Source organism: Aulonocara sp. 'chitande type north' Nkhata Bay, linkage group LG6 (genome assembly GCF_057382095.1).
Source record: "Aulonocara sp. 'chitande type north' Nkhata Bay isolate Kocher_YH1m ecotype deep benthic linkage group LG6, A_spYH_male_GT1.1, whole genome shotgun sequence".
NCBI lineage: Eukaryota > Metazoa > Chordata > Actinopteri > Cichliformes > Cichlidae > Aulonocara > Aulonocara sp. 'chitande type north' Nkhata Bay.
The window spans coordinates 5,086,816-5,113,033 of record NC_141349.1 but is presented as its reverse complement, the minus strand read 5'-3'; the positions used below and the strand labels follow the sequence as shown (position 1 = coordinate 5,113,033).

General features: G+C 39.7%; 1 protein-coding gene across 1 annotated transcript; it reads right to left on the bottom strand.

Moving 5' to 3' along the window:
* Nucleotides 1–594: 594 nt before the first annotated feature.
* On the bottom strand, nt 595–25,367 carry rcor3 (REST corepressor 3). The gene is made up of 12 exons (XM_086294715.1): nt 24,954–25,367; nt 24,795–24,851; nt 23,225–23,302; nt 23,047–23,099; nt 15,912–16,073; nt 15,608–15,732; nt 15,001–15,079; nt 9,913–10,128; nt 7,607–7,684; nt 7,337–7,394; nt 5,898–6,142; nt 595–5,666 (listed from the first exon to the last, which is right to left on the bottom strand). Exons 1-12 carry the CDS (start codon nt 25,075–25,077, stop codon nt 5,286–5,288), a joined length of 1,656 nt encoding a protein of 551 aa, XP_086150841.1. The 5' UTR covers nt 25,078–25,367; the 3' UTR covers nt 595–5,285.
* Nucleotides 25,368–26,218: the final 851 nt, after the last annotated feature.

Below are 26,218 nucleotides of genomic sequence, written 5' to 3'. Positions count from 1 at the left end.
TGTTTAGTGAGATTTTTGTACATTTTTACGCTGGTGACACAGAACTATACCTGCCACTTACACCATTTGAACCTGGTATGTTGGCTGTCTTTGTGAAATTCAGAATTGAATATCAAATAATTTCCTCCGGCTAAATTTCACCTCAGCGGCTTGATTTTTTCATTAGAGCAAAGAGATCGGATCACAATGCTCTCATGTTGGCACCTTTACGCTGACTCCCAGTGTATTTTATAATTTACTTTAATATTTTATTGGTTATTTTTAAGTACCTGCTCATAGCGACATCCGGAACCTGTTGTTACCCAGTACTAGTAGAGATCTTGCAGACTCTGAAGGAAATCAGGTCGGCGGAACCCCGACTTAAAACACACCTTTAAGTCAAGAAGTTTAAGATAAGGCCCTCTCTGACTTTTTAATTAGTTTTGAATTGTCTTTTTATTTCTTGCGTTTATTACTTTTGCTTTAATCTGTTGTCTCTGTAAATGTCTTTGCAACATGGACTTTGAAAAGTGCTAAATAAATAAAGCGTTATTATTTTACTAGTCTTATTATTATTAATACTAACAAGAAGAAGAAGAAGATGAATAAAACCAGTCATGGTACAAATATATTTTTTTAATGACATTGGCAAATGGCCTCAGAAGGACATGTCAGGAGCTTCATGTTAACATCAATATTTTTTACCATACTGAAACTCAAAGGACTCTATGATTCTGGTTACATTGAATGCTGTGATTCCAAAAAGCATTAAGAGCACTTGCACAATGAGTTGTTTTTTTTTAAACACCAAGTCCAAAGTGGTAGCACCAGGAAGAAAGGGAATAAATAGCAGACACTCAAATGGCTTACTTTTACTTACCCAATAAAATCTAAACATAATGGGGAAAAAAACAACAACAATAGAACAATTAAAGGAAAACTTTTACTTTGACTGATGGAGATGTTTCTACAAATGTAAAAGATGTTGATGTGAAAATTTTGTTTAGTGTTTTCAAAAAGCATTAAATTAACTACATGACCAAGTGTAAGTGTACAGCAGGATTTATCAGTATTATTGAACAAGTTACTAACAGTCCACTGGATGCACACTAGGTTACAAATTATTCAAGAATATACTGAACTTTACACATTGTTGTCTTGTGCAGAATAACAAGGCCTGTCAGAAAGATTATGTACCACTGATATCATGAGTACATCGTTATGCTAAATGACATGTCAGAAACTATACTCAACCATTTCCTATGTGCAAACTCAAAGTGGTACTGTTGTGCTGAGCAACATATTTCATCGTGGATATTTTCCCACCTGCTACCCCTAAACTGGATAAATCCTCTGCTGAAAAATTGTTCTTAATTAATAGTTCTCTGTTTTCTCCCATTTATTTGCTAAAAGCTGCAGTAACTCTGCTAAAAGTACAGATTTGTAAGTGGTATTTGCCGGTGACATTGAGGAAAAGAACGTAAGTCACCAGAGTTTAACACAAAACTATTAGTTTATAGCCCTGCTGGAACCCCCAGAGGCCACAGTTTTATTAGAGCTACAATAGGAACAGCGTCTTGTTGCCCCCCACCCCATCCAAAAAACGAAAACAAACAAATAAGTTAATTAATTAATTAATTGATTAAAAAAAAATGTCCTGAGGTATAATGAGTGGGAAATGACATACAGTAATCAGAAATCTGAAAATAACCTAACAGTGAAACTTGAACTTCAAAGGGAACACAAGGACTGTTTTAGTACTGGTACAAAGACTGTAAACACTGGTGGATATATTTGTATATGGCAACGTAGACAGTGTTCCAATGTAAGAGGCCCACCCTAGAACTCACAAGAGCCAAAGGATTCAGAGAAGTTGAAGGATGCTTGTTTCTTAAGCCAATCCTAAGCAGATGTTTTTCTGAGTATGAGTTCTGCTGGAGGAAGCTGCACCAAGAAATACCGTTGCCATAGGATGATGGGCTTAGTCTGACATAGATACAAGTACATGGGCAGTACCTGTCAAAGAAAAACGCACAGCCCACAGTTTTACCAAAAGAGTAATGCAGTGTAATAAGAGGATGATTATTTATTTAATCTGTTAATGGTTTTACTAATAATGCCGGACTAGTGTACTTACACTAACTTAAGCATTTATTTATTTGCAGGCCAACAGTCAGTTCTACTTTGGACTTTTGCAGTACACAACAATTTAAAATAAAGTCATTTACTCAAGATGCTGGCCTAATTTACTAATAGGCTAAGACAATTGGGGTGGCTGTAGCTGAGGCGGTAGAGCTGGTCACCTACTAATTGGAATGTTGGTGGTTCCGGTCTCGTATGTCAAATATCCTTGGGCGAGATACTAAACCCAAGTTGCTCTCCAGTGCATCCATCGATGTGTGAATGTTAGATAGAAGAACTTACATAGAAAGAGAATAGAAAAAAAAAGTGCTTGGGTGAATCAAGGAAGTTGTGTAAAGCGCTCAGAGTAGAAAAGCACTCGATAAGAACCACTCAATTTACCATTTATGAAGGGCCAGCTATTATCTCAAGGAGCAACTAAGCTTGAGCCACTATAAAGTCAAAATCCCTGCAAAACAAATGAAAAATATAGCCCAATAACACACTAAATTAAGATAGATGGTAGCTACAAGGTAAACCAATTAAATATTGTCAATGTGAACATCTTAGCATGCTGTCATTGCAGAGCTCCTGAGAGTGACCACTTCTTTCACAATTGTTTGCAGAAGCAGTCTGCATGCCTAGGTATTTGCTTTTATACACCCGTGGAACCCCTTAACTCAATGCGTTGGATGGGTGACGGAATAATTTTGGAAATGTGTAGTGTAGCTCAAAGCTTCGCCCAAATACAGCCTCACTGAGCTGCTAACATGACTCTTAATTGTCTTATATCAACAAGTCGATTTCTATAGATGACTAACTTCTGCCATGCTGAATTTTTGCTGCTAATTTAAGTTGTGTCCAAGGAAAATAAAGGGCTGACAACAAAAGGATAGAGGGTTGAATCCTTTGGCATACCACATTTTCTATTAGGGAAATAGGTGATGATGACAAAGCTCTCATTTAATAATCAACACACTTTGTTACATGCATTTGACTTTCAAGCCAAAGACTCCAAAAGTGTTTGTTTGTTTCAAAACAAAAACTTTAAAACCTACCCTTCAACCAGTATGTGTAGTAGACATGAAACTACATGTACTGGTTGAAAGACAAATATGAACCCAGCACACAATATTAAAGACTAAAAACTTAAGTTCATATTTTGTACAAATGTGTTGCCTGTCCATTCATATAAAAAAGAAATTACACCTCCTTTCAGTTCTATGGTTTTATGTATTGGGAAATAATCCTGTCATTAGGAGATCTAAAAGGTTGGTCTAAAAATGTGATAAATATAACCGTAGATGAACAACAACACATGACAAACGCCTCATATACTAACACCTCATACCAGCTATGAAGCCCATTCCTATACACAGGGGTGCACATCAGTGGTCCGCAGGTGCATATGCGCTGTCAAAATAAAAAACGTGCACCAGATAAGAAGTTGTCCGAGTGGGATTTTCACGGCATATTCTGCACCACATCTCTGTGCGTTCATCATTTGTGTGAAGCCAGCTCACCTCCTGCAACCGCTTTTCCGAGAATACGCGCTTCTTTTACGGTTTGGACTCCTTCTGACATTTCTTTGGAGGTGGAGGAACACCAAAGTAATTGCTTAAAGGAGCTTCTTCGACTTCTTTAAGAGTTCTAAACAATTGTCTGTTCTCCTCCAGAAAATCTTATGTACGCAAACGCGCGTTGCAACTTCTTATCTGGTGCGTGTTTTTTATTTTGACAGCGCATACGCACCTGCGGACCACTTATGTGCACCCCTGCCTATACAACGCCACTCAGAAGTTTGGACACACTTTCACATTTTATGGTTTTTCTTTATTTTACTACTTTCTACATTTTAGATACATACTGAAGACATCAAATATATGAAGCAAAATCTATGGAATTATGCACCAAAGAAAAAAATGAGAATAACTCCTAATATGTCTTATATTTTAGCTTCCACCCTTTACTTTGTTGACAGCACTGCAAACCTTTGGCCTTCTCTCAATGAGCTTCAAGATGTATTCACCTGAAATGGTTTCACTTCACAGGTGGGCCTTGTCAGGATTCATTTGTGGAATTTCTTGCCTTCTTAATGGAGTTGGGACCATCAGTTGTGTTGTGCAGAAGTCAGGTTGGTACATAGCTGATAGTCCTATTTGACAACTGGTAGAATTCACATTATGGCAAAGAACCAAGCAGCTAAGTAAAGAGACATGACAGTCTATCATGACTTTAAGAACTGATGGAGAAGCATGGAGGTTGAGGTGTGATTGTTTGCGGGTGCTTTGTTGGTGACACTGTTAGGGATTTTTGCAAAATTGCAGGCACACTGAACCAGCATGGCTCCACACCATCCTACAGCAACATGCCATCCCTTCCAAACACATCTTCAGGATGTGTGAGGGCTATTTGACCAAGAAGGAGAGTGGTGGAGCGTTGGCCTCCACAGTCACCTCACCTAAACCCAGTCGACATGGCTTGGGATAAGATGGACCGCTGAGTAAAGGCAAAAGGGCCACCAAGTGTTCAGTATCTCTGCAAGCTCCTTCAGAGTGTTGGAAAACCATTTCAGGTGACAACCTCATGAAACTAATCGAGAGAATGCTAAGAGTGCCAAGGGTGGCTATTTTGAAGAATCTAAATTCTAAAACATGTTTTGAGTTATTTCACACTTTTTTGCTTACTACATATATATTCTATATGTGTTCCTTCAAAGTTTTGATGCCTTCATTGAGAACCTACAATGTAAGTAGTCATGAAAATAAAGAAAAAACAATTAAATGAGAAGGTGTGTCCAAACCTTTGAAGGTAGTGTATGTCATGTGTAACTGTAAAATGTTGTTGTTCATCTAATGTTTTATTGAAATCATTTTAGAGCCACATGAAGGTCTAGATGATTTTTTTTATTATATCGTGACTGGGGTTGTTATTAAATTTAAGTATCATGACAGCCCTTCTCCCAATACTTAAAACCTAAGAATTGAAGGAGATTGTACTTTCTTTTTCACCTGACTGTCTATCACTATGTCATAAAAGAACTGGTTATTAGCAGTAGCAATGAAAGTCACTGTTAACATTTTGAGGGATATGCAGATATTCCCACAGGACCTGAATGCAGCAGTCTTTCAGACAGCTTTAGGTTAAGACTTAGACATTTCTTAAACAAAAATAGTGTGTATTTGTTAGTGGATAGAGGAAGATGAGGTTGTGTCCGACTGGTGGACAGTCAGGCTGGAGCACTGCTGGGCAGAGCTTAGACCTGACCCTGCAGGGTTTCCACTGAGGGTCAAGGGACCAGAAGGTCGGGGGTTAAGGCGGGGTGGCATTGGGGAGGGACGGATGAGAGGCGGGGGCTGCTGCAGCGTGGATCGGGGCTGCAAGAAGCGGGCTTGCTGTTGGAGTGGTGGAGGCTGACGGTGCAGAGAAGGTGTGGCAGGGAGGGAGGGGCGCAGAAGGGGAGGGGGTTGGTGAAGGGAAGAGGAGGAGGTACTAGATATCATTGGAGTCTGAGCTGAAGATGATGAAGAGGCAGCAGGGGATGCACCTAATGAAGTGACTTGACCCTGCATAGAACAAAAATGAGTTACTTACACAAGTCAAGCAGATAATCCTGCTCTGGAAGTTAGTTCCAAGATAATTTACATAACATTAGAGAATGAAAAACCACTAACTTCTAGGAATGGTTAAATTCAAGATAACTGGACTTCAAACTGGATAACTGTGTCTTCAAACATCTACTAACACCACCCAGTATGATTTCAATAATAATCAAGACTAAATTCACGAAGCCTCACCTCATCATCCTCTTCATCTGTGCTCTTTCCTGATGGAGTGTTTGAGCTGTTCTTTCCCTCCTCTCCCAAAGTGGCACTGTCTCCATTGGGAGCTTTGGTTCCCTGCTCCGCTTCCCACTCCTGCAGGACCTCTTCCAGGTTGAATCGCCGCCTGTAGTTCACAAAAAAGTTCTTCACCTGCCCTACCGTTTTATTACCGATTACGTCTGCGATGGCTTGGAAGTCTTTTCCATACTTCCTGACACCTGTACAACAACACAGATGGATTTTTAAAGTTACACAAATATATGCAATGAAAAAATCATAAATGGATGAGAGCACCATTTAGCAGTCATTACAGTTTAGAGGTATGTTTTTGTACATAAAGTAAAAATGTAGTCACTTTTAGCTCTGGTGTTCACCTCTGGCTCCTTTTTTAAATGCTCCTCTATTTTCACCAGTTAGGCTCTAACTGTGATAATCTGTTATCATCATCATCATCATCATCATCATCATCATCATCATCGTTTATTTGTATAGCACTTTAAGAACACACCAGGCAGACCAAAGTGCTGAACAACACAGATCAAAACAACTACCAAATTAAAAATACCATAAAATCATTACATACAATAAAATAAATAAGAAGGTGTCAGTTTCCTACAGAGTTAAAAGCCAGGGAATAAAAATAGGTTTTCAATCTGGACTTAAAGACCTGCACTGATGACGCTTGTCTAATTTGGAGGGGAAGGTGCACCCCAACAGAGCACTTCATTGTTTCACAGCAGGCTTACTGGTGGTTCCTAGGATATTTAAAAAGTAGAATGGGAGACAGAGCGGTCAGCTTTCAGCCAATCTTCTGTGGAACCAGCACCTAGTTTGTATTCAGGAGACAGACACCCTTGCTACTTTACAATTAGGCTTCAAATTTTTCTTTTTGACAAAACTCCCTCCCCTCAACCCCAACCTGCCATGGCAGATGGCTACCCCTCCCTGAGCCCGGTTCTGCTGGAGGTGTGTTCCTTGTTAAAAGAGAGTTTTTCCTTTCCACTGCCGCCAAGTGCTCGCTTAACACGAGGTTGTCTGATTAATGGGGTTGTCTCATTGTTTACCCTAAAAGTAATGTAAGGTTAACCCTACAATATAAACCATCTTGAGTTGACTATTGTTGTAATTTGGTATAAAAAAAAAAAATATATATATATATATATATATATATAAAATATATACCGTAAATAAGAGTGAATTTAAAATGTAATCTACTTCTTGGTGCTGAAAAGTTGTTCACAGTGGATTTTTAAAGTTTATTCTTTGAAAACAACTGGCTGCTGTGGTCAAAAATGGCTGTAAGAGTGAGAACCAGCCCATATAAAAGCCAAGAAGTTCTTTTTCATGTATGCCATTTGGTGGATTTTACTTTTAAAACCTGTAAGCAGCTGCTTTTTCTACATGGAGGTTACCTTGAACAGCCAGGAGTTGCTCATCTGTTGTCCAGCGGGCATTCACCTTCTGGTTACACTACAATATTGAATAGTAAAGTTAAAACACACGACAAACTAAAAGATATAAAAACATTTCTACTTTCCACAACAGGGATCCTCATTTACATATATACTTTATCAGAACATAACTTTATCATAGCAGAAAACTCATTACCATAAATGGCTTCAACTGACGAGTTTCATGCAATTTAATCATCATAATATCAGTCATCTTCAGTGTATTTGTACCTCAGGTAGTCTGAAGTCTTCGATCCCAGACTCCAACATGTGTTTCAGTCCACTGTTCATCTGTTTGGCATTCTGGACCTGAAGAATAGACGAGAAAGTCAAAGGTGAGAATTAACAAAACTCCCAGAAAACCCTTTAAAACCTGAAGCTGTTTTCAGATGTCTCACTGGGATTGGCCATTTCCCAGTCGTTTGGATTGGACATTTTTTACCATCTCAGATTCATGGTGCAAAAAATCTGTGATGTCCAATTTCACCCATATCAGAACAGCTGTGGTAACTGTTCAATAAATTTCCACAGAGATGCGGGACCTTTGTCCTGCCTCCTACACATCATACTGAAGAAACACCATCACCTATATCAGACCTGGGCATTGTCTGCTCCTTGTCCAGGCTGTATGAAGTCAGTAGGAAAGTAGGATTCAAATGTAAATAAGTATTTAGCATTTATTTGTCCCATTTCAGCTGCCAAATACTCTTTGATAAACTCTGTCTTTGAAAAAAGTCTATAATAAAGAGAATGCAAAAAACAGAAGAACGTTGAGGAAATATTTATCAAACTTTATTGCTGTCATTCTGAAGGTCACTAGGTTTTTTTTTAGTTGACATACTTCAGTGTGTCCAAACAAATGCAGCTTCTCTACGAATATATTGTAACAGACATTTACGAGGGATGTATGCTAACCTCGATAGAAAAAAAACAAAATTTGATGCAGAATGTAGAGTTGTATGGTCTAAGAGTATTTAGTAACTGAAGTAAGAGGTAAAGCTGTGTTCTTTGTTTGTGGAGAGCAGTTTGCTGTGTTTGAGAATTATCATTTGAATCACCATTATACAGAGAAATACAAGAACTTGACTGATACAGCGTGGGAATGGATGTGAAGATTTGCTAGCAAAACTGCAAAAGCAACAGGGACTTTTTACCAAGCTTTAGACATTAAGGGATGTAGCAGACATGGTGAGCTTTGCCATAAAGTTTTTGGTTTTTTTGCCATAAAGTTGAATAAAACAGTTAGTAAACAGTTCTCTCATGGTGAGTTTATCAAAAAGTATTTCCTGGACATTGCTGTGCCAATATGACCTGAAAAAAGACGCATTTGAAGACGTTGCAGGAAATCAGGAGCATCAGTTCAAAAACAAACTGGACAATTTTGGCCTTTTCTTCTTGGCAACGGACAAGTGTTGTGATGTTGATGACAAAATGCAGTTATTCATCTTTGTGTGTGGGATAACAAAAGAGTTCGAGATTATGGACGAGCTGGCAGAACGCATTCAATGAAAGAAATCATTCAAAAGGACTAATTTGTTCATGGAGCTAAATGCTTGGATAGGTTTGGGCTGAAATGGGACAAATTTGCAGGTGTTATAACTGACGGGTGGACAAATTGGAAGAATTATTAAAAGTCGGATTATATAGACTTTTTAGGCCAGTGTGACAGAAATGACCACAAAACTGAAATGAATATTTTCTGCAAATAAAGTAATAAAAACAAATAAATAGCCATGGAAATTGTATTTCGGTTGTTTGCTGTCAGAAATGTGTAGAGTTTTTATTTTAATATTTGGAAAGAGGAAACAGGAAGTGCAGAGAACTTTGAGAAAGCATGACTGCACTTTTACAACGTTTTTTTCCTCACTCTTTACAAGTGTAGTAGTTTCATATCTTGTAGTCTATAACCTAATGATACAATTGTATTACTTCTACAGGATGCTTATTTTGTACTCTGCTTTGTTAGTGCTTAACTACACTTACCTGTGGGTTATGTAACAGTCTATTAAGTCTGACAATCTCTTTATATGTCTTTCTAGTTTCACTCCAGTTCACTGATGTCAGTACATTGTGATTGCTGTGTATCATCATTTTTACATGCTGTAGTGCCATTTTTTTAAGCATTTCAAGTTTCCGTACATCAATACAACCGTGAAGACCTCTCTAAATATTTACAGGAAGGGTGATAAATAGCACTTGGATCAAATTTAAGCCCTCCCATTTCAAAATGTAAACTAACACACACATGTATGTGGTACATCCAGCAAAAGTTATTTTGACTATAACCTCAACAGTGTTCTCTTATGTATTTTAAAAACAAAGAATAATGCTGCTAAGCATTCTGTTACTTACCAAGGGGCTACAACTGGAAACCCATTTTATGATTGTCTGTTAGTAGTTCAACATATTCCCACGGTTGCACAGACAAATATTAATGGGTTATTTTGACACAAAGAAAACTTGCGACCAGTGTCTGATGTGAGGAGACAAATTTTTTTTAGGTTTAGTAGTTCAGTAGTCAAGTGGATGAGGGCTACCTGTCTCTTGAGAGACACCAGCTCCATATCCAGCTGACGCAGAAGGGTGTTTGCAGCGGAGGAACTGCAGGAGACGGCCACAACATCCTCCTGGGTCAGGTACATGCCTTTGGGGGGACGACAGCGGGAGCGTTGGTGATGCCGGTGCTGCAGGGTCTGATGCTCCCTACGACCCAAAGCTACCTTAGATCCTGGCACTGGGGGCTCTGCCTGGTTCTGAAGGTAAGAGAATGATTTTAAACATTGATAAAAGTCTAGTTATATGAGGCCTTAAAAATAGCATTGACAACTAACTAAAATGCTGAAGCAGTGAATAAAAATGCGAAATATACGGCATCACTCAATAATCTGTCAGCCTACCTTTAGCAGCAGTAATTTGAAATATAATGAATATATCTTTCATTTGGTTATGGAGGAGTTTTCACCCACTCTTCTTTACAAAATTGCTTCAGTACATTGAGGTTTTCTTTTTATCTTCTCTTCGTATTTATATTTTTCTTGTCTGTATATGCCTATTTAAAAATAGTTTACATAGGTAAAGTTAATGGGAGCAAACTTTCTTGCTTGTGTGCACAAACTTGGCCAAATAAAGTTGATTCTAATTCTGAAAGCTCAGGAGCCGAAACTTCTGCTTTTATAGAAGTGCTCACACTTGCTGATGATCAGTTAATCAACTGAATGTGAATTTGTTAGGTACCTCGCTGCAGCTTACGCTTTTAATTTCTATGTAAGCAATAAGGCTGCACTTAACCTTACCCAGTTCGTTCCTTCATTTTGGCTTAATTGTTTTTAAATAAATAATAACATGGCATAATATGTCATGTTTTGTTGCTCATCCAAGGTTGTATTTACCTGTTTTTTTTTTCATTATAGCCTGCTACACACAACCTTAGAATTAAACCATTACATTTTCATCAATTTGGTTTTTTACAAAAACGTTTCATTATTTATTAAATATGTTCCTTTCAGGAGGTACATCAGTAATGGCCTTAATTTGTCTGTCTGTACATCTGTTGGCAAGCATGGACATTTATTGCTTTTTACTGTTTCTTTAAGGGAAAAATATCAAAGTCCTCAACTTTAAAAATACACTTTGAGACTACTCTCAACTGTCCGAGTCATTATAGAAGTGTCTTAACTCTGCATTTTTCCTACTGCATTCAAGGTTATAAAACAATTACAAAAAGAAGCCCATGTAATAGAAGCCTATGGAAAAATCTACTATGACATATTTGACTTCCATCACTAATTTCAAGCATAACTGAATACAAAATGACATTAATTTTTAAATTACATAATGACATAATAACACCATCATTTTACTGGAAAACAAAAAGCCCAGAATAAAACTAACAACATTACAACAGTCAAAACTTCAAGGAGGCCTAAAAGCACTAAATTTCTGCCAGTACTTCTTAGCCAACCAACTACAATACCTCATCAAATGGATACATTCAACCCATCACTTTCATTCATGGATGGACATCGAACAATCTGATTGTAAAATGGTCAATGGCCTGTAATTGTATAGCGCTTTACAGGGCAGCTGTGGCTCCATTGTAGCCACAGCTGCCCTGGGGTGCACTGACAGAGGTGAGGCTGCCGGACACTGGCGCCACCAGGCCCTTTGAGCACCACCAGTGGGCAATGGGTGAAGTGTCTTGCCCAAGGACACAACGACCGAGACTGTTGGAGCCGGGGCTCGAACCGGCAACTTTCCAATTACAAGACGAACTGCCAACTCTTGAGCCACGATCGCCCTGACACATTAAGTTTTATTAAAGACATATCAATCAAAGATTTACCATTTATAAGCAATACAATCAGACATCACAAGTGCAATAGCTTGGTGGAAGATTAATAAAATAAAAAACACTATATTCTCACCTACAACTCAAACACCCATATGGGATAACCCTGACTTCACTGCAAATAAATTACATTTGTGATAATTTCTTACAACCATCACTACTAGACAGCAACAACAAAACTGCAAAGTCATTAAAAACACAAAACTAAATAAACTAATATCCAGCATACCACTGGTGGTATGTGAGCTCCCTCTGGTGGTATGCGGGAAGTCTGCCGCAAAATTTTTAAGATGAAATAATATACCATGTTCTGATTTAATTTTTCAGAAATCCCTCAAATATACAGCTCTGCTATCACTTCCGACATAAATGAAGACAGAAAACTAAAAAAGCAGTGACGTTTGTAGGGTTACTGAAGTTGGGCTAGCTGGTATGTAATGATGTGCTACATGGTGGCTAGCTACACAGCTATGGTTAGCTTAATACAAACACATTAACACAGTGAAGCTGGAGAACGAACACTAACTTTTTTCCATTCGATAAAAGTTAACGCGAGGGTTCCCGATGGTTAGGGACAAATGCAATCGCATGTCGTGATAGTGTAAACGGACCAAACTTCAGTTAGGAGAACAACTGCGATAATCCATCCACATTACGAGGTTAGTTATTATTGTACTGCTGCATGGGCTGGGGTGTAGTTACATCGAAAGGTTTTAAAAACTGAGGTTTAAAATGAACAGTGGTAATAAAAACCGAGAAGGCCAACAGTGATCGCTGCCTTTTTTTAAGGGTTTTTTCTGATTAAATAAAACAAGATACAAAGCATTAAAACATATTAAAAACACAACAACCTTGATAAACGCAGAGTAGTTTATTCATACCTCATCACTTAAAGAACGGATATCCCACCTGCTGTGAATGTTTTTAATGCAGTACAGTTGTTATTATTATCCCTTGTCACATCCTTTTTATGACAGTTAAAATAAATAACATTCATATAAGAAATAAATTGTCTCGTGTAAATGGTGTTATATAGGCCAATACTACTGGCCTTTAATGTCAGTCATAAGGGTGGTACTTTTAAGAGCCATATATTATATGAGGTGGCACTCATTTTGAAAAGTTTGAGCATCACTTCTCTAATGACAATGCACCACATACTCCAATCAACAAATGGGAAAAAGACCTAAACATCCACGCAGATAATCCATTTTGGAATTTATGGAATTAATTAATTCAAGGAAATTATGTGGGTTACCGTTGCTCCAAGACAGTAACAGTAAATGACTAAACTAATTAAATAATACAATATATTACATTTTACAAATGTAAGAAATAGCACTAATATATACAAATTGCTCCACTGTAAATATCAAGAATAAAACAGATTCCCCTCTGCAAATCGCTACATTTTCGTGGTTAAGGGGTTTGTGTGTCCCAGGAATACCAGGGGCTATGTTGTCTGGGGGCTTTTGTCCCCTGGTAGGGTCTCCCATGGCAAATTGGTCCTGGGTGAGGGACCAGACAAAGAGCGATTCAGAAGACCTCTATGAAAAGACCATCGAGGGAACAGTTCACCCTCCCCGGGATAGGGTTACTCGGGCCCCGCCCTGGAGCCAGGCCCGGGGAGGGTGCTCGAGGGCGAGCGTCTGGTGGCTGGGCACAGCCCGAAAAAGGGACATGGGCCCATCTTCCTGCAGGCCCACCACCCACAGGAGGCACCATAGGGGTCGGATGCAATGTGAGTCGGGTGGCGGCCAGGAGGTGCAGAAATGGGCTTCCTCCGAAGGGTGCCTGGCCTCTCCCTAAGAGATAGGGTGAGGAGTTCAGCCATTCGGGAGGGGCTCAGAGTAGAGCTGCTGCTCCTCCACATCGAAAGGAGCCAGTTCAGGTGGTTCGGGCATCTGACAAGGATTCCCCCTGGGCACCTCCTGGGCGAGGTTTTCCGGGCATGTCCCACCGGGAGGAGGGGGTAGACCCAGGACACGCTGGAGAGATTATAGCTCTCGGCTGGCCTGGGAACGCCTTGGTGTTCACCCGGACAAGCTGGAGGAGGTGGCTGGGGAGAGGGAGGTCTGGGCTTTTCTGCTTGGGCTGCTGCCCCCGCAACCCAGCCCCGGATAAGTGGAAGAAAATGGAAGGATGGATAACAGATATATGGTTGACATTTAACTCTAACCTGTGAACTTGGTCATTTGTTATTTTACAAATGACAATAGAGTCCGCAATAATATTTTTATCATGTCTAACAACACCAACATACAAGTAATACAACACACCTCACACAGCAAAAGATACATGTCATGGGACTGACTGAATCAGAGTTTGCATAAACTGCACAATCAACACCACTAATGACCACCTTCACACATTCTGGCTCTGTCCACCAATACAAAACTTCTGGAAAGAAACAACTACCAAATTATCCCACATCCTTGACCACAACATCCCACAATGCCCCGTTCTCTGTTTGGTGATCTAGAAGAAGTATAAACTCCAAACAGATCAGAACACCCCCTCTTGTGGCCCTGATTCTCACCAAGAAAACAATCGAAATCAGAATCGGAATCAGAATACACAATGAAATTATCTATAACAATACTGCTCAACTGGAAAAACAGGAAAAAGATCACCACTGCCACCGCAGAAATCAACAGACCAGGGGAAGAGAAGGGAAACGGAGGGACAAAAAACAATAAGAATACAAAACCCGCTCTGAAGTTAGTATTTCCTATTTTTTTTTATTTATGTTCCTTGTTTTCGTGTAATCATTTGTCTTACACCAGTACAGGATAAAATATATATGTATGTCTTCAGATGAACTAAAAACACATAACTGCCAAGAAGGGAAAAAAAATGTAACCTAACATATAACCCTTGTGAATGTTGGCGTGAATGGTTTTCTGTCTCTATGTGTTAGCCCTGTGGCAGACTTGCCACCTGTCCAGGTTGTCTGCTGGAACTGCTTGCATACTCTTGCAGCATGAGGCCGGGCACTGTCGTGCACCAGAAGGACCCCCACGACCCTACGCCTGACAGTGGGTCCAAAGATGCCCAAATGATATACTGGTACCCTTGCCTGGCTTGTAGAAGTCTGCGTATCCCTCCATGGATATACTTCTCCAGACCATCACTGATCCATTACCAACTCAGTCATGCCCAACTCTTGGTATTTCAGATACTCTGATTCAACAGTGTTCCTTTATTTTTGTGAGCAGTATATGGTAAAGTTCAAAGGTTTTAACAAAAAAAATGGAATAAGGTGTGTTCAAATTACCTCTTTCTTAGTTTCCTTGCTGGGGTCATAGTCACTGTCGTGGGCTTCAATGGGATTGGCATCCTGTATCTCCTCATCACTGCAGCAACAATAAGCCAAAATCCAATCACTGGATGTCGTCACACAACAGCAACCTCACACCGACGCAGTAGAATCCAAAACTAACTCTTTGTGAGCTTACGTTTTTAGGTAACTGAAATGATGATGGAGGTCAGTCAATAAAAACAGACACATTAAGTAACAATTTTAATGATTTTTCATATTTAAAAAAATCTCAAGGGCATGAGTCTGCAATGGTTTCTGCATAAAAATTCCCAAAATGTCCCAGGAAAGTTTCAATTTCCAGACAGGGACAGGTAGGTCTGACTGTGAGACGGGCTTTTTGCTTAACAGGTGAGACGGGCATTTTGCTTAACAAATGCTCTCTTGTCGCCCTAGATTTTTTAACTGAGGTATGTCCACAAACCGTGGATAAATGGGTGTCAGAGTGCTTTGCGCTTTGACGAGACAAAATGCCTTCTTTTCAGCAAAAAAAGAGAAAACTTTTTTTTTCAAAACAAAGGACTATAGTCAGATTCAAGGAGTAGTGTTGATCTATGTGCTGTACCTCTCATCCTGGTTGCTCCTATTGGCCAATTTACGAGCCTGTCTGTCCATCAGACTTGTTCTGGAACGCGTCTTTTTCCATGAATAGTAGTACTTCACCAGACTGGAGATGGATTTGTCCGGTAACTGAAGCAATAAATAAATAAATAAAATAAAATAAACAAAACACGTGATATTTTCATAGAAACAGTACCTCAAAACTGTTTGTACAGTACCCTCCCCCAAATCTTTATGGTTTATTGTTAATATCAGAAACATTACATTACTGGATCAGAAACACTGATGTTGCTGTGTTAAGTGGTTACCATCTGCTGGATGCGGTGAAAGCTCTTTCCGTGGAAACTAAAGGCCTGTTCAAACAACACTTTGTCCTCCACTGTCCACTCATCTGGGAACGGGGTGAAATTTGGCAAGTCGGCCAGAGATTTCTCAATATTGTGTTTGTGCCAGAAGAGCATGCCAAGAGCCTGAAGACACACACACAAAGGGTTACCAAAACACAGATACCACAGGCTTAAAGCACCAACCGCCTAGGCTAAAAGATGAAGCCATTTGGCCAAATCCCATGTTAATTAGCAGGTGCTCATTTTACTCACTTTAACTCTGTAGCTACCCACTCTTTGTTACTGTTCTCTACATGAGTTTGAAATAATGACCTAATGGTAGTCATACACCAGCTGTCATTCTTCAACTGTGTAAAAAAATCCTTATTTTACAGATAAACAAGGAAATGGTTTGGCATAATCAACCTACAGTAAAGCCAAGTTCATAACAACAGTTCTGCTGTTTACTTAACTAATAGGATATTTTCAAGACATAAAAACTATTTCAGTAGCCTATTTACACTCAAATAGTACTTGCTAATGATGGGAAAAGATTCTGGGCTGTCTGCTCTCACTTGTAGAATCATCTTGCCAAATGAAACATGCCCAAGTGCCAAACTATTAACAACCACTTGTTAATAGTTTGTCAAAATGCAAAGGAGTAAAAATGACCAATCATGTAACTATGTTAAAGTAAAACATCATCATCTTATATTTCATGACTTTTTTAGAAGGAATTTAAATATTATATGGTGAATTTGGGGACGTGTGGGATTGAAAATAATTGCCAACAATGTCATTTTGACCCCATAGAAATTCATGTAAAACAGCAAACGAGACTTGGGTGTGGAAAACTATCGAGAGTAGATCAGCCAAAGCAGGCTGATCTGTGTCTCAGGCCTGAGGAGCAGAGTTCTGGAGTTGAAGAGCTACAGACGTGTGATGAAGCAGTGTGGATCATGGATGAGAGGCTGCAGACTTGGTGACGTGGAGGCATTTGTGGACAGTCTTGTTGTTGAGTGTTAAAATAAGTTCTTTAAAAATCAAAAAATTATTTAATATAAAGGCAACATGAGCAGAGAGTACAAACATGTTAAGAGATTGACTGTGTTAGTTCAGGGAGTTATTTGTAAAGAAAACAATTTTCAGTAGCATTCAAAAACTAATGTGTACACTTATGTCTGCATTGTGTGTGGCCAGAAAGAGAGTGCCAATTTGTTTATTTGGTAGCTCAATGAAAGGCTTCAGTGAGTTAACCACGGAGTCAGAAGTACCTGACTCCGTGGTATAATTCTCAAACACGTACCCTAAAGCAGATGACTCGTAAGCTGGAGAGGAAATGGCGTGTCACAAATTTAGAGGATCATCATTTAGCCTGGAGAAATAGTTTGCTGCTTTATAAGAAAGCCCTCCGCGAAGCCAGAACATCTTACTATTCGTCACTGATTGAAGAAAATAAGAACAACCCCAGGTTTCTCTTCAGCACTGTAGCCAGGCTGACAAAAAGTCAGAGCTCTTTTGAGCCAGCCATCCCTTTAACGTTAACTAGTAATGACTTCATGAACTTCTTCACAAATAAAATTCTTATCATTAGAGAAAGAATTACCAATAATCATCCCACAGATGTAATATTATCTACAGCTACTCTTAGTACCATTGATGTTAAGTTACTCTTTTTCTCCAATTGATCTTTCTGAGTTAACTTCAATAATTACTTCCTCCAAACCATCAACGTGTCTTTTAGACCCCATTCCTACAAAACTGCTCAAAGAAGTCCTGCCATTAATTAATTCTTCAATCTTAAATATGATCAACCTATCTCTAATAATCAGCTATGTACCACAGGCCTTCAAGCTAGCTGTAGTTAAACTTTTACTCAAAAAGCCATCTCTAGACCCAGCAGTCTTAGCTAATTATAGGCCAATCTCAACCTTCCTTTCATATCAAAAATCCTTGAAAGAGTAGTTGTCAAACAGCTAACAGATCATCTGCAGAGGAATGGTTTATTTGAAGAGTTTCAGTCAGGTTTCAGAGCTCATCACAGCACAGAAACAGCTTTAGTGAAGGTTACAAATGATCTTCTCATGGCCTCTGACAGTGGACTCATCTCTGTGCTTGTCCTGCTAGACCTCAGTGCAGCGTTCGATACTGTCGACCATAATATCCTATTAGAGCGATTAGAGCATGCTGTAGGTATTACAGGTACTGTGCTGCAGTGGTTTGTATCATATCTATCTAATAGACTCCAATTTGTGCATGTAAATGGAGAGTCCTCTTCACACACTGAGGTTAATTATGGAGTTCCACAGGGTTCAGTGCTAGGACCAATTCTGTTTACATCATACATGCTTCCCTTAGGCAATATCATTAGAAGACATACTATACATTTACACTGCTATGCAGATGACACCCAGCTCTATCTATCTATGAAGCCAACACACACCAATTAGTTAAACTGCAGGAATGTCTTAAAGACATAAAGACCTGGATGGCCGCTAACTTTCTGCTTCTTAATTCAGATAAAACTGAGGTTATTGTACTCGGCCCTGAAAATCTTAGAAATATGGTATCTAACCAGATTCTTACTCTGGATGGCATTACCTTGGCCTCCAGTAACGCTGTGAGGAACCTTGGAGTCATTTTTGACCAGGACATGTCCTTCAACGCACATATTAAACAAATATGTAAGACTGCTTTCTTCCATTTGCGCAACATCTCTAAAATTAGAAATATCCTGTCTCAGAGTGACGCTGAAAAACTAGTTCATGCATTTATTACTTCCAGGCTGGACGACTGTAATTCATTATTATCAGGATGCCCAAAAAACTCGCTGAAAAGCCTTCAGCTAATCCAAAATGCTGCAGCAAGAGTCCTGACAGGGACTAGAAAGAGAGAGCAGATTTCTCCTGTTTTGGCTTCCCTTCATTGGCTTCCTGTTAAATCCAGAATTTAATTCAAAATCCTGCTCCTCACATACAAGGTCTTAAATAATCAGGCCCCATCTTATCTTAATGACCTTGTAGTACCATATCACCCTATTAGAGCACTTCGCTCTCGCTCTGCAGGCCTACTTGTTGTTCCTAGAGTATTTAAAAGTAGAATGGGAGGGAGAGCCTTCAGTTTTCAGGCCCCTCTTCTGTGGAACCAGCTTCCAGTTTGGATTCAGGAGACAGACACTATCTCTACTTTCAAGATTAGGCTTAAAACTTTCCTTTTTGCTAAAGCATATAGTTAGGGCTGGACCAGGTGACCCTGAATCCTCCCTTAGTTATGCTGCAATAGACATAGGCTGTCGGGGGATTCCCATGATGCATTGAGTTTTTCCTTTCCAGTCACCTTTCTCACTCACTATGTGTTAATAGACCTCTCTACATTGAAACATATCTGTTTTTAACTTCTGTCTCTCTTCCCCAGCATGTCTTTTATCCTGTCTTCCTTCTCTCACCCCAACCAGTCGCAGCAGATGGCCCCGCCCCTCCCTGAGCCTGGTTCTGCCAAAGGTTTCTTCCTGTTAAAAGGGAGTTTTTCCTTCCCACTGTCGCCAAAGTGCTTGCTCATAGGGGGTCATATGATTGTTGGGTTTTTCTCTGTATCTATGAAGCGCTTTGAGGCGACTTTTGTTGTGATTTGGCGCTATATAAGTTAAGAGTGAGAAAGCAAGCAAGGACGCCAACATCTCCATCTGACCAGTCACCTCCTGCAGCTCTCCATGTGTCGTGAGCCTACCCTGGGGCCTGTTCCCAGAAGGACATTTACAGAACACTATGCCCAGAAGGCACCCATCCTTCCCATATGCCCAAATCACCTCAACTGGCTCCTTTTGATGTGGAGGAGTAGTGGGCCTAGTCTGAGCTCCTCCCGTATGGCCATACTTCTTCCAACTATCTTTAAAGGAGGTCCTTAGGTGTTCATTTCCACAATCTCTTTCTTTTGGTGACTACCCAGAGCTCATGGCCCAACCCAGTTTCACGGCAAAGCATGTAATAGACATGCCGGTTCTTGCCTATCTAAAACGTGAAATGGACACCCATGCAGAAGTTGCATTACTGCATGCAGAAGTTGCATTACCAGCAGGGGTAAATATTTAAAGCCAAGAAGTTGGTAGCGAGCAAAAAAGCGAGTATGGGGTCCTCAATTGCCAAAAGCTATTAAGCTAGGTGGCTAATATGTATTTGCATGTCTAATAATGTCTACACTTTCTCATTATTATTTTCATGTTGGATTGAAATAAAATGTCTCCCCCTGCTGTTACTGCAGTTTACTGCAACTTACTGCAAGCATGTACATTTCAATCATGAAATGGACATGTTGGACCAGTATGTCCATTACACATTTTGCTGTGATATCGGGTTGCATGGCCATAGGCCAAAGTAGGAACATTGCTTTCGCGCTCAGCTCCTTCTTCACCACAACAGTCTGGTACAGCGTTGCATCACAGATGACGCTGAACCAATCTGTCGGTCAATCTACTGTTTCACTCTCCCCAGACCCTGAGATATTTAAACTCCTCCACTTGGGGCAACAACTCATCCCTGACTAAGACACTATGTAGGTTGGGTGGGTGTAAGGGGCAGAGACCCTTGCAGATCGATCCTAAATTGGCGAATTTTACTTTATCCAAAATTCACAACGTTCTCCTTCTACAATAATTAAATTATTTATATTATGAGTTAACTATTGTGCTGTGTGATGAACCCTTTGTGTATTAATTAATTCTAACATACACGGAGTGCAGAATTATTAGGCAAATGAGTATTTTGTCCACATCATCCTCTTCATGCATGTTGTCTTACTCCAAGCTGTATAGGCTCGAAAGCCTACTACCAATTAAGCATATTAGGTGATGTGCATCTCTGTAATGAGAAGGGGTGTGGTCTAATGACATCAACAACCTATATCAGGTGTGCATAATTATTAGGCAACGTCCTTTCCTTTGGCAAAATGGGTCAAAAGAAGGACTTGACAGGCTCAGAAAAGTCAAAAATAGTGAGATATCTTGCAGAGGGATGCAGCAGTCTCAAAATTGCAAAGCTTCTGAAGCGTGATCATCGAACAATCAAGCGTTTCATTTAAAATAGTCAACAGGGTCACAAGAAGCGTGTGGAAAAACCAAGGCGCAAAATAACTGCCCATGAACTGAGAAAAGTCAAGCGTGCAGCTGCCAAGATGCCACTTGCCACCAGTTTGGCCATATTTCAGAGCTGCAACATCACTGGAGTGCCCAAAAGCACAAGGTGTGCAATACTCAGAGACATGGCCAAGGTAAGAAAGGCTGAAAGACAACCACCACTGAACAAGACACACAAGCTGAAACGTCAAGACTGGTTTTTCTAAGGTTTTATGGACTGATGACATGAGAGTGAGTCTTGATGGGCCAGATGGATGGGCCCGTGGTTGGATTGGTAAAGGGCAGAGAGCTCCAGTCCGACTCAGACGCCAGCAAGGTGGAGGTGGAGTACTGGTTTGGGCTGGTATCATCAAAGATGAGCTTGTGGGGTCTTTTCGGGTTGAGGATGGAGTCAAGCTCAACTCCCAGTCCTACTGCCAGTTTCTGGAAGACACCTTCTTCAAGCAGTGGTACAGGAAGAAGTCTGCATCCTTCAAGAAAAACATGATTTTCATGCAGGACAATGTTCCATCACACGCGTCCAAGTACTCCACAGCGTGGCTGGCAAGAAAGGGTATAAAAGAAGAAAAACTAATGACATGGCCTCCTTGTTCACCTGATCTGAACCCCATTGAGAACCTGTGGTCCATCATCAAATGTGAGATTTACAAGGAGGGAAACAGTACACCTCTCTGAACAGTGTCTGGGAGGCTGTGGTTGCTGCTGCACGCAATGTTGATGGTGAACAGATCAAAACACTGACAGAATCCATGGATGGCAGGCTTTTGAGTGTCCTTGCAAAGAAAGGTGGCTATATTGGTCGCTGATTTGTTTTTGTTTTGTTTTTGAATGTCAGAAATGTATATTTGTGAATGTGGAGATGTTATATTGGTGTCACTGGTAAAAATAAATAATTGAAATGGGTATATATTTGTTTTTTGTTAAGCTGCCTAATAATTATGCACAGTAATAGTCACCTGCACACACAGATATCCCCCTAAAATAGCTAAAACTAAAAACAAACTAAAAACTACTTCCAAAAACATTCAGCTTTGATATTAATGAGTTTTTTGGGTTCATTGAGAACATGGTTGTTGTTCAATAATAAAATTATTCCTCAAAAATACAACTTGCCTAATAATTCTGCACTCCCTGTACTGAAATAATCTAAACCATTTGTACAACTCACAAAGCCCCTAAAACTTAATCTTAACTTCATATTTTGTAAAACCTTACCTATGATTAGAAAAAACAAATGTAAATTTTCAACTTGTGAAAAGAATTACATCTCTTCCATCACTGCTGTTGTTGTGGGACAGGGTGAAAATGACCCCTCATATTGGTTCTAGCAGTAAAGCCAGCATGTCATTACACTTGAGAGCTGTACAAAGTTAAAACTGGTAATTTATTTTCTTTTGTGACTGTCACAAAAATGTAAAGATGGCGTGTTAGCTACTTTCCATGTGAGTTTCACAAGGTGAGCAAAGGTTGCTTCAAGAAGGCAGCCCAAAACTGAAAAATGTCACAGTGTGTGCAGTTTTAAAGGCCGCTACTGCTGGCACTCTACAGCTGTTAGGTTGGGACCAAGGAAAGTATTGCTTCACTTCAGTGTCTCTTATGTTGGGTTTAGTAAATACCGGAGTCATTCTGTATACAGCCTCAATCTTTTACATTGAGAACAGTGGGGGATTTTCTATCCAATTTTCTGATCCAGTTTTTTTTAACATGAGTGAAAAAATATGGGGCTGAGATGGAAAAGTTGTCATATCATTAATAATAATGTGTGACATAGGAAAAAATGTCATATCTCTAGCATGTCTACCACATTCTTTTTCATTGTTTTATAGTTTTTTGAAAACAGCAACTGAAGACTTTTCACAACCAGCTGTTACTGCAGCTTGTCAATTGGGGAATGAACAAGATAATACGTTTCCCCTATACAGACTGTGACCACATTTAGTTAAACTTTGCGGCACATTTAAAAGAAAAGTCAGCTGCTGTATAGCTCACCTGTTCCACGTTGTATCCATGTTTTTCTTTGGCAATAGCAATGTATTCATCAACTGTGGAGGGAGACACACACAGACTGTTAGATGGATCTGATCTTTTGTGTCAAAAAGAAGAAAGAAAAAAAGAAATCACAGAAGGTGGACTAAATATTTTCAGTCAAACACAATATTAACATTACGTTTGGAGTCAATGATGGTGTGATAAGGAGACCAAACCAGCATCCCTCCGCTGTCTTTATCTGTGTACTTGGTGGCACCTGTACAAACATTATAGAAAAATGATAAAAATAACAGATTTTATTCAGCTGCTGCTAATTTAACACTTATAAGTTATTTTATCAGTGATATACACCAGATACAGTTTGTACATATGTTATTACAGCATATCATCAGGGAAGAACTATTCCTATTACTCCTTCTGTTTGAGCCACTTCAGTAGCAAGCAATATTTATTTATATAGCACTTGCCATAAAAAGGAGTCATCAAGTGCTGTCATGAAAATAATGAAAAACAGCAGAAAGTTTTATAGCAGGTAAAACAATAAACAAAAATGTAAAAGAAATTAAAAGACACCAAAAAATATAAAGTAAAAAAGATACTAGACTCGATGAGAAAACATATACTGCACTAAAGCAGAACTAACACAACACACTCTACTGAAATTCCAGACTATATATCTCTGGCTGACTTCCACAGACTCAGCAAACCTCAGTGAACAGGGAGAGTATTCCAATAGTTGGACATGATAGTCTCAGTATGGTTCTCCTCAGTACGGTTGTCCAAGGAGGAAAAAGAAAACATCAATACTAAAATTAATTTAAAATTAAGCTGTATTTCAGCTGAATGAAGCAAATACGGCACTTATTGTTCCAAATAATTATCGTAACACAACATGGCTTCAAAGAGAAAGGCCTCTACCCCACTAACAGCTATGTAGTTGATGTTCATTATTGCAGGCTTAATGGGTCATGGATGCAATATTGAGCTGTGTCAGACCACATGGAAAATCGTTCGGGTCGCTGGCTGTACAGAGCAGGGGGGGAACCATAGCTGAACTTACCAGAGAGTCCAGACTGTGGGGGAAGTACAATGAGCAAATAAAGAGTGAAATCTGGAGCAGAGCAGTTGAAGGGGTTTCAGGCCGGTTCAATCTTTCACAGTAAGCACTCCGTTTTTTTTCTTAGCATAGCAAATACCATACCTTATCCAAAATACCTTGCCGTAATGCTCTTCTAATACAATAATTAAATTATTTAGCTGTAGGACATTGTTTAGCAGGTTTTAAAATCTATTTTACCTTCACAATATGTAATTAAATTATCTAAATGCTAAATAAATGACGAAATGAGGTGTGAGTCGAGAATTGCACAGCACTCTTTTAATAAAACGATCATGGTTAATTATATGACTCAAAACGAACTGTAATCATGATCAAACTCCAGTCGTACTTTTCCACCTGACATTTTATGTTGTTAATAAATTGGAAGAAACACGACAGTCATAGCTGTCAGTGAAGTTTGTGTCACTTCGGTTCATGTTTGCCTCCGCGGCCTTTACGCTGACTTTAAAACAAGCTGATACCACAGCAAGCCGACTGAAAATCGGACTCTTAACTATTACTGCAGTCAGTTTTAATCCACTAGCAAACTAACGTATTGGCAGTGAGCGTAGTACAGTACAGTCTGATACTGTACACATACCGAGGCTACCACGGCTCACCACTCAGGTAGAAAACAATAAAAACTCACCGGGCTCAAAATCGGGGATTGTGGCCTGGTAGTCTGCTCCAACACGCATTCCTACATCTGGAAAACACAAACAACAACCACGAAAACAGTTTAATTTAACTAGTCATATTCAAAACACGGACATCGGGAGCGGTAAGAAGCTGTTCGAGGCTATATCACCGTGTTCGTCGTCGCTGCCACTTTCGTCAGAAAAATGTCCGTTAGAGGCTGTGGATGGACTTTTGGTGCCATTTGAGCGACCCTTCCCTAAATAATCCGAGCCCTTTTCCATCATGCCCGGCATCTCTGCGCTCTGATTCACCGGTTTTAGCTTCTATGTCGGGATATAAAATGTCAGCAGGAGCTGGACGTTTTTCTTTTGCTGCTGTTTATTCCGTCGCCGCAGCTCTATCCGTGTCGCTGTAACCCTACTCGTGACTCTCACCGTGCTTGCACGGTTAATTCCGGCTGCGATATGCTATGTGTAACAACCGAGCAATCTCTTCTTAGTTTTTAGCAAATCTTTAATCCAAATTGTTCCTCCGAGGGATATTTTAGTTGCGTAGACCTGTAGCTGGGGGCCTAACCATGGCGGCGGAAGTCTTTTTACGCACCTTTGGGTGCGGTAGTGCGACTCCTGCTGCTGCGGTACCGTTGAAATGAGATTCCTCCGCCGAGACAAACTGAAGAAGAAAAAAAAAACAGTCAGGAGGTTTAGTGCCAACAAAATGCAGATTCAGCATTAGGATAACGCAACGGTGAATGCAGAATATCCGGAAACTGTAAATATTACCAATAAATCACATTGTAAATGTCATAATTTCAAATAAATTCATGTCAGGTTATTCTTATATCGTATGTCAGGTTATTACAGACTGTATACTGTATGTCCTACCACTGACAACACTTAATGATTACCTGTTATCCTGTTATTCTTGTTTAAAATTTGCTTATTAATTACCCTTCTGCGTGGACTCTCTGCGACCAGTAGAGAAAGATCCCGCACAACAATGAAGCATTTAAACTGCACTGTAAGCTAAAGGAATCCACTAACACATAATATCTGTAATAACGAAGATACTTGCAGGTATATAAGCCTTCAGACTCCCTGTGATTTATTTAATCACTTGGTTTGAAAAAAGTGTTTGGCCCCTTCAGGATTTTCTATTTTTTTATATGGTCGTCACACTTAAATGATTCAGATCATCAAACAAATTTTAATATTGGAGAGAAAAAAACACAAGTAAACACGAAATTCACTTTGTAAATGGTGCTTATTATTAAGGGGGAAAAATCCTAACCCTACATAGCCCTGGGTGAATACTAACACAGGGCCATGTAAGTTGATGACAAAGTACCTGTTCTTCATCGGCTGGGAGCAAAGCAGTTTTCACCTGAACGCTGCACTATAAGTGTTAGTGATTGTCTCTGTCCTTTAAGGCTGC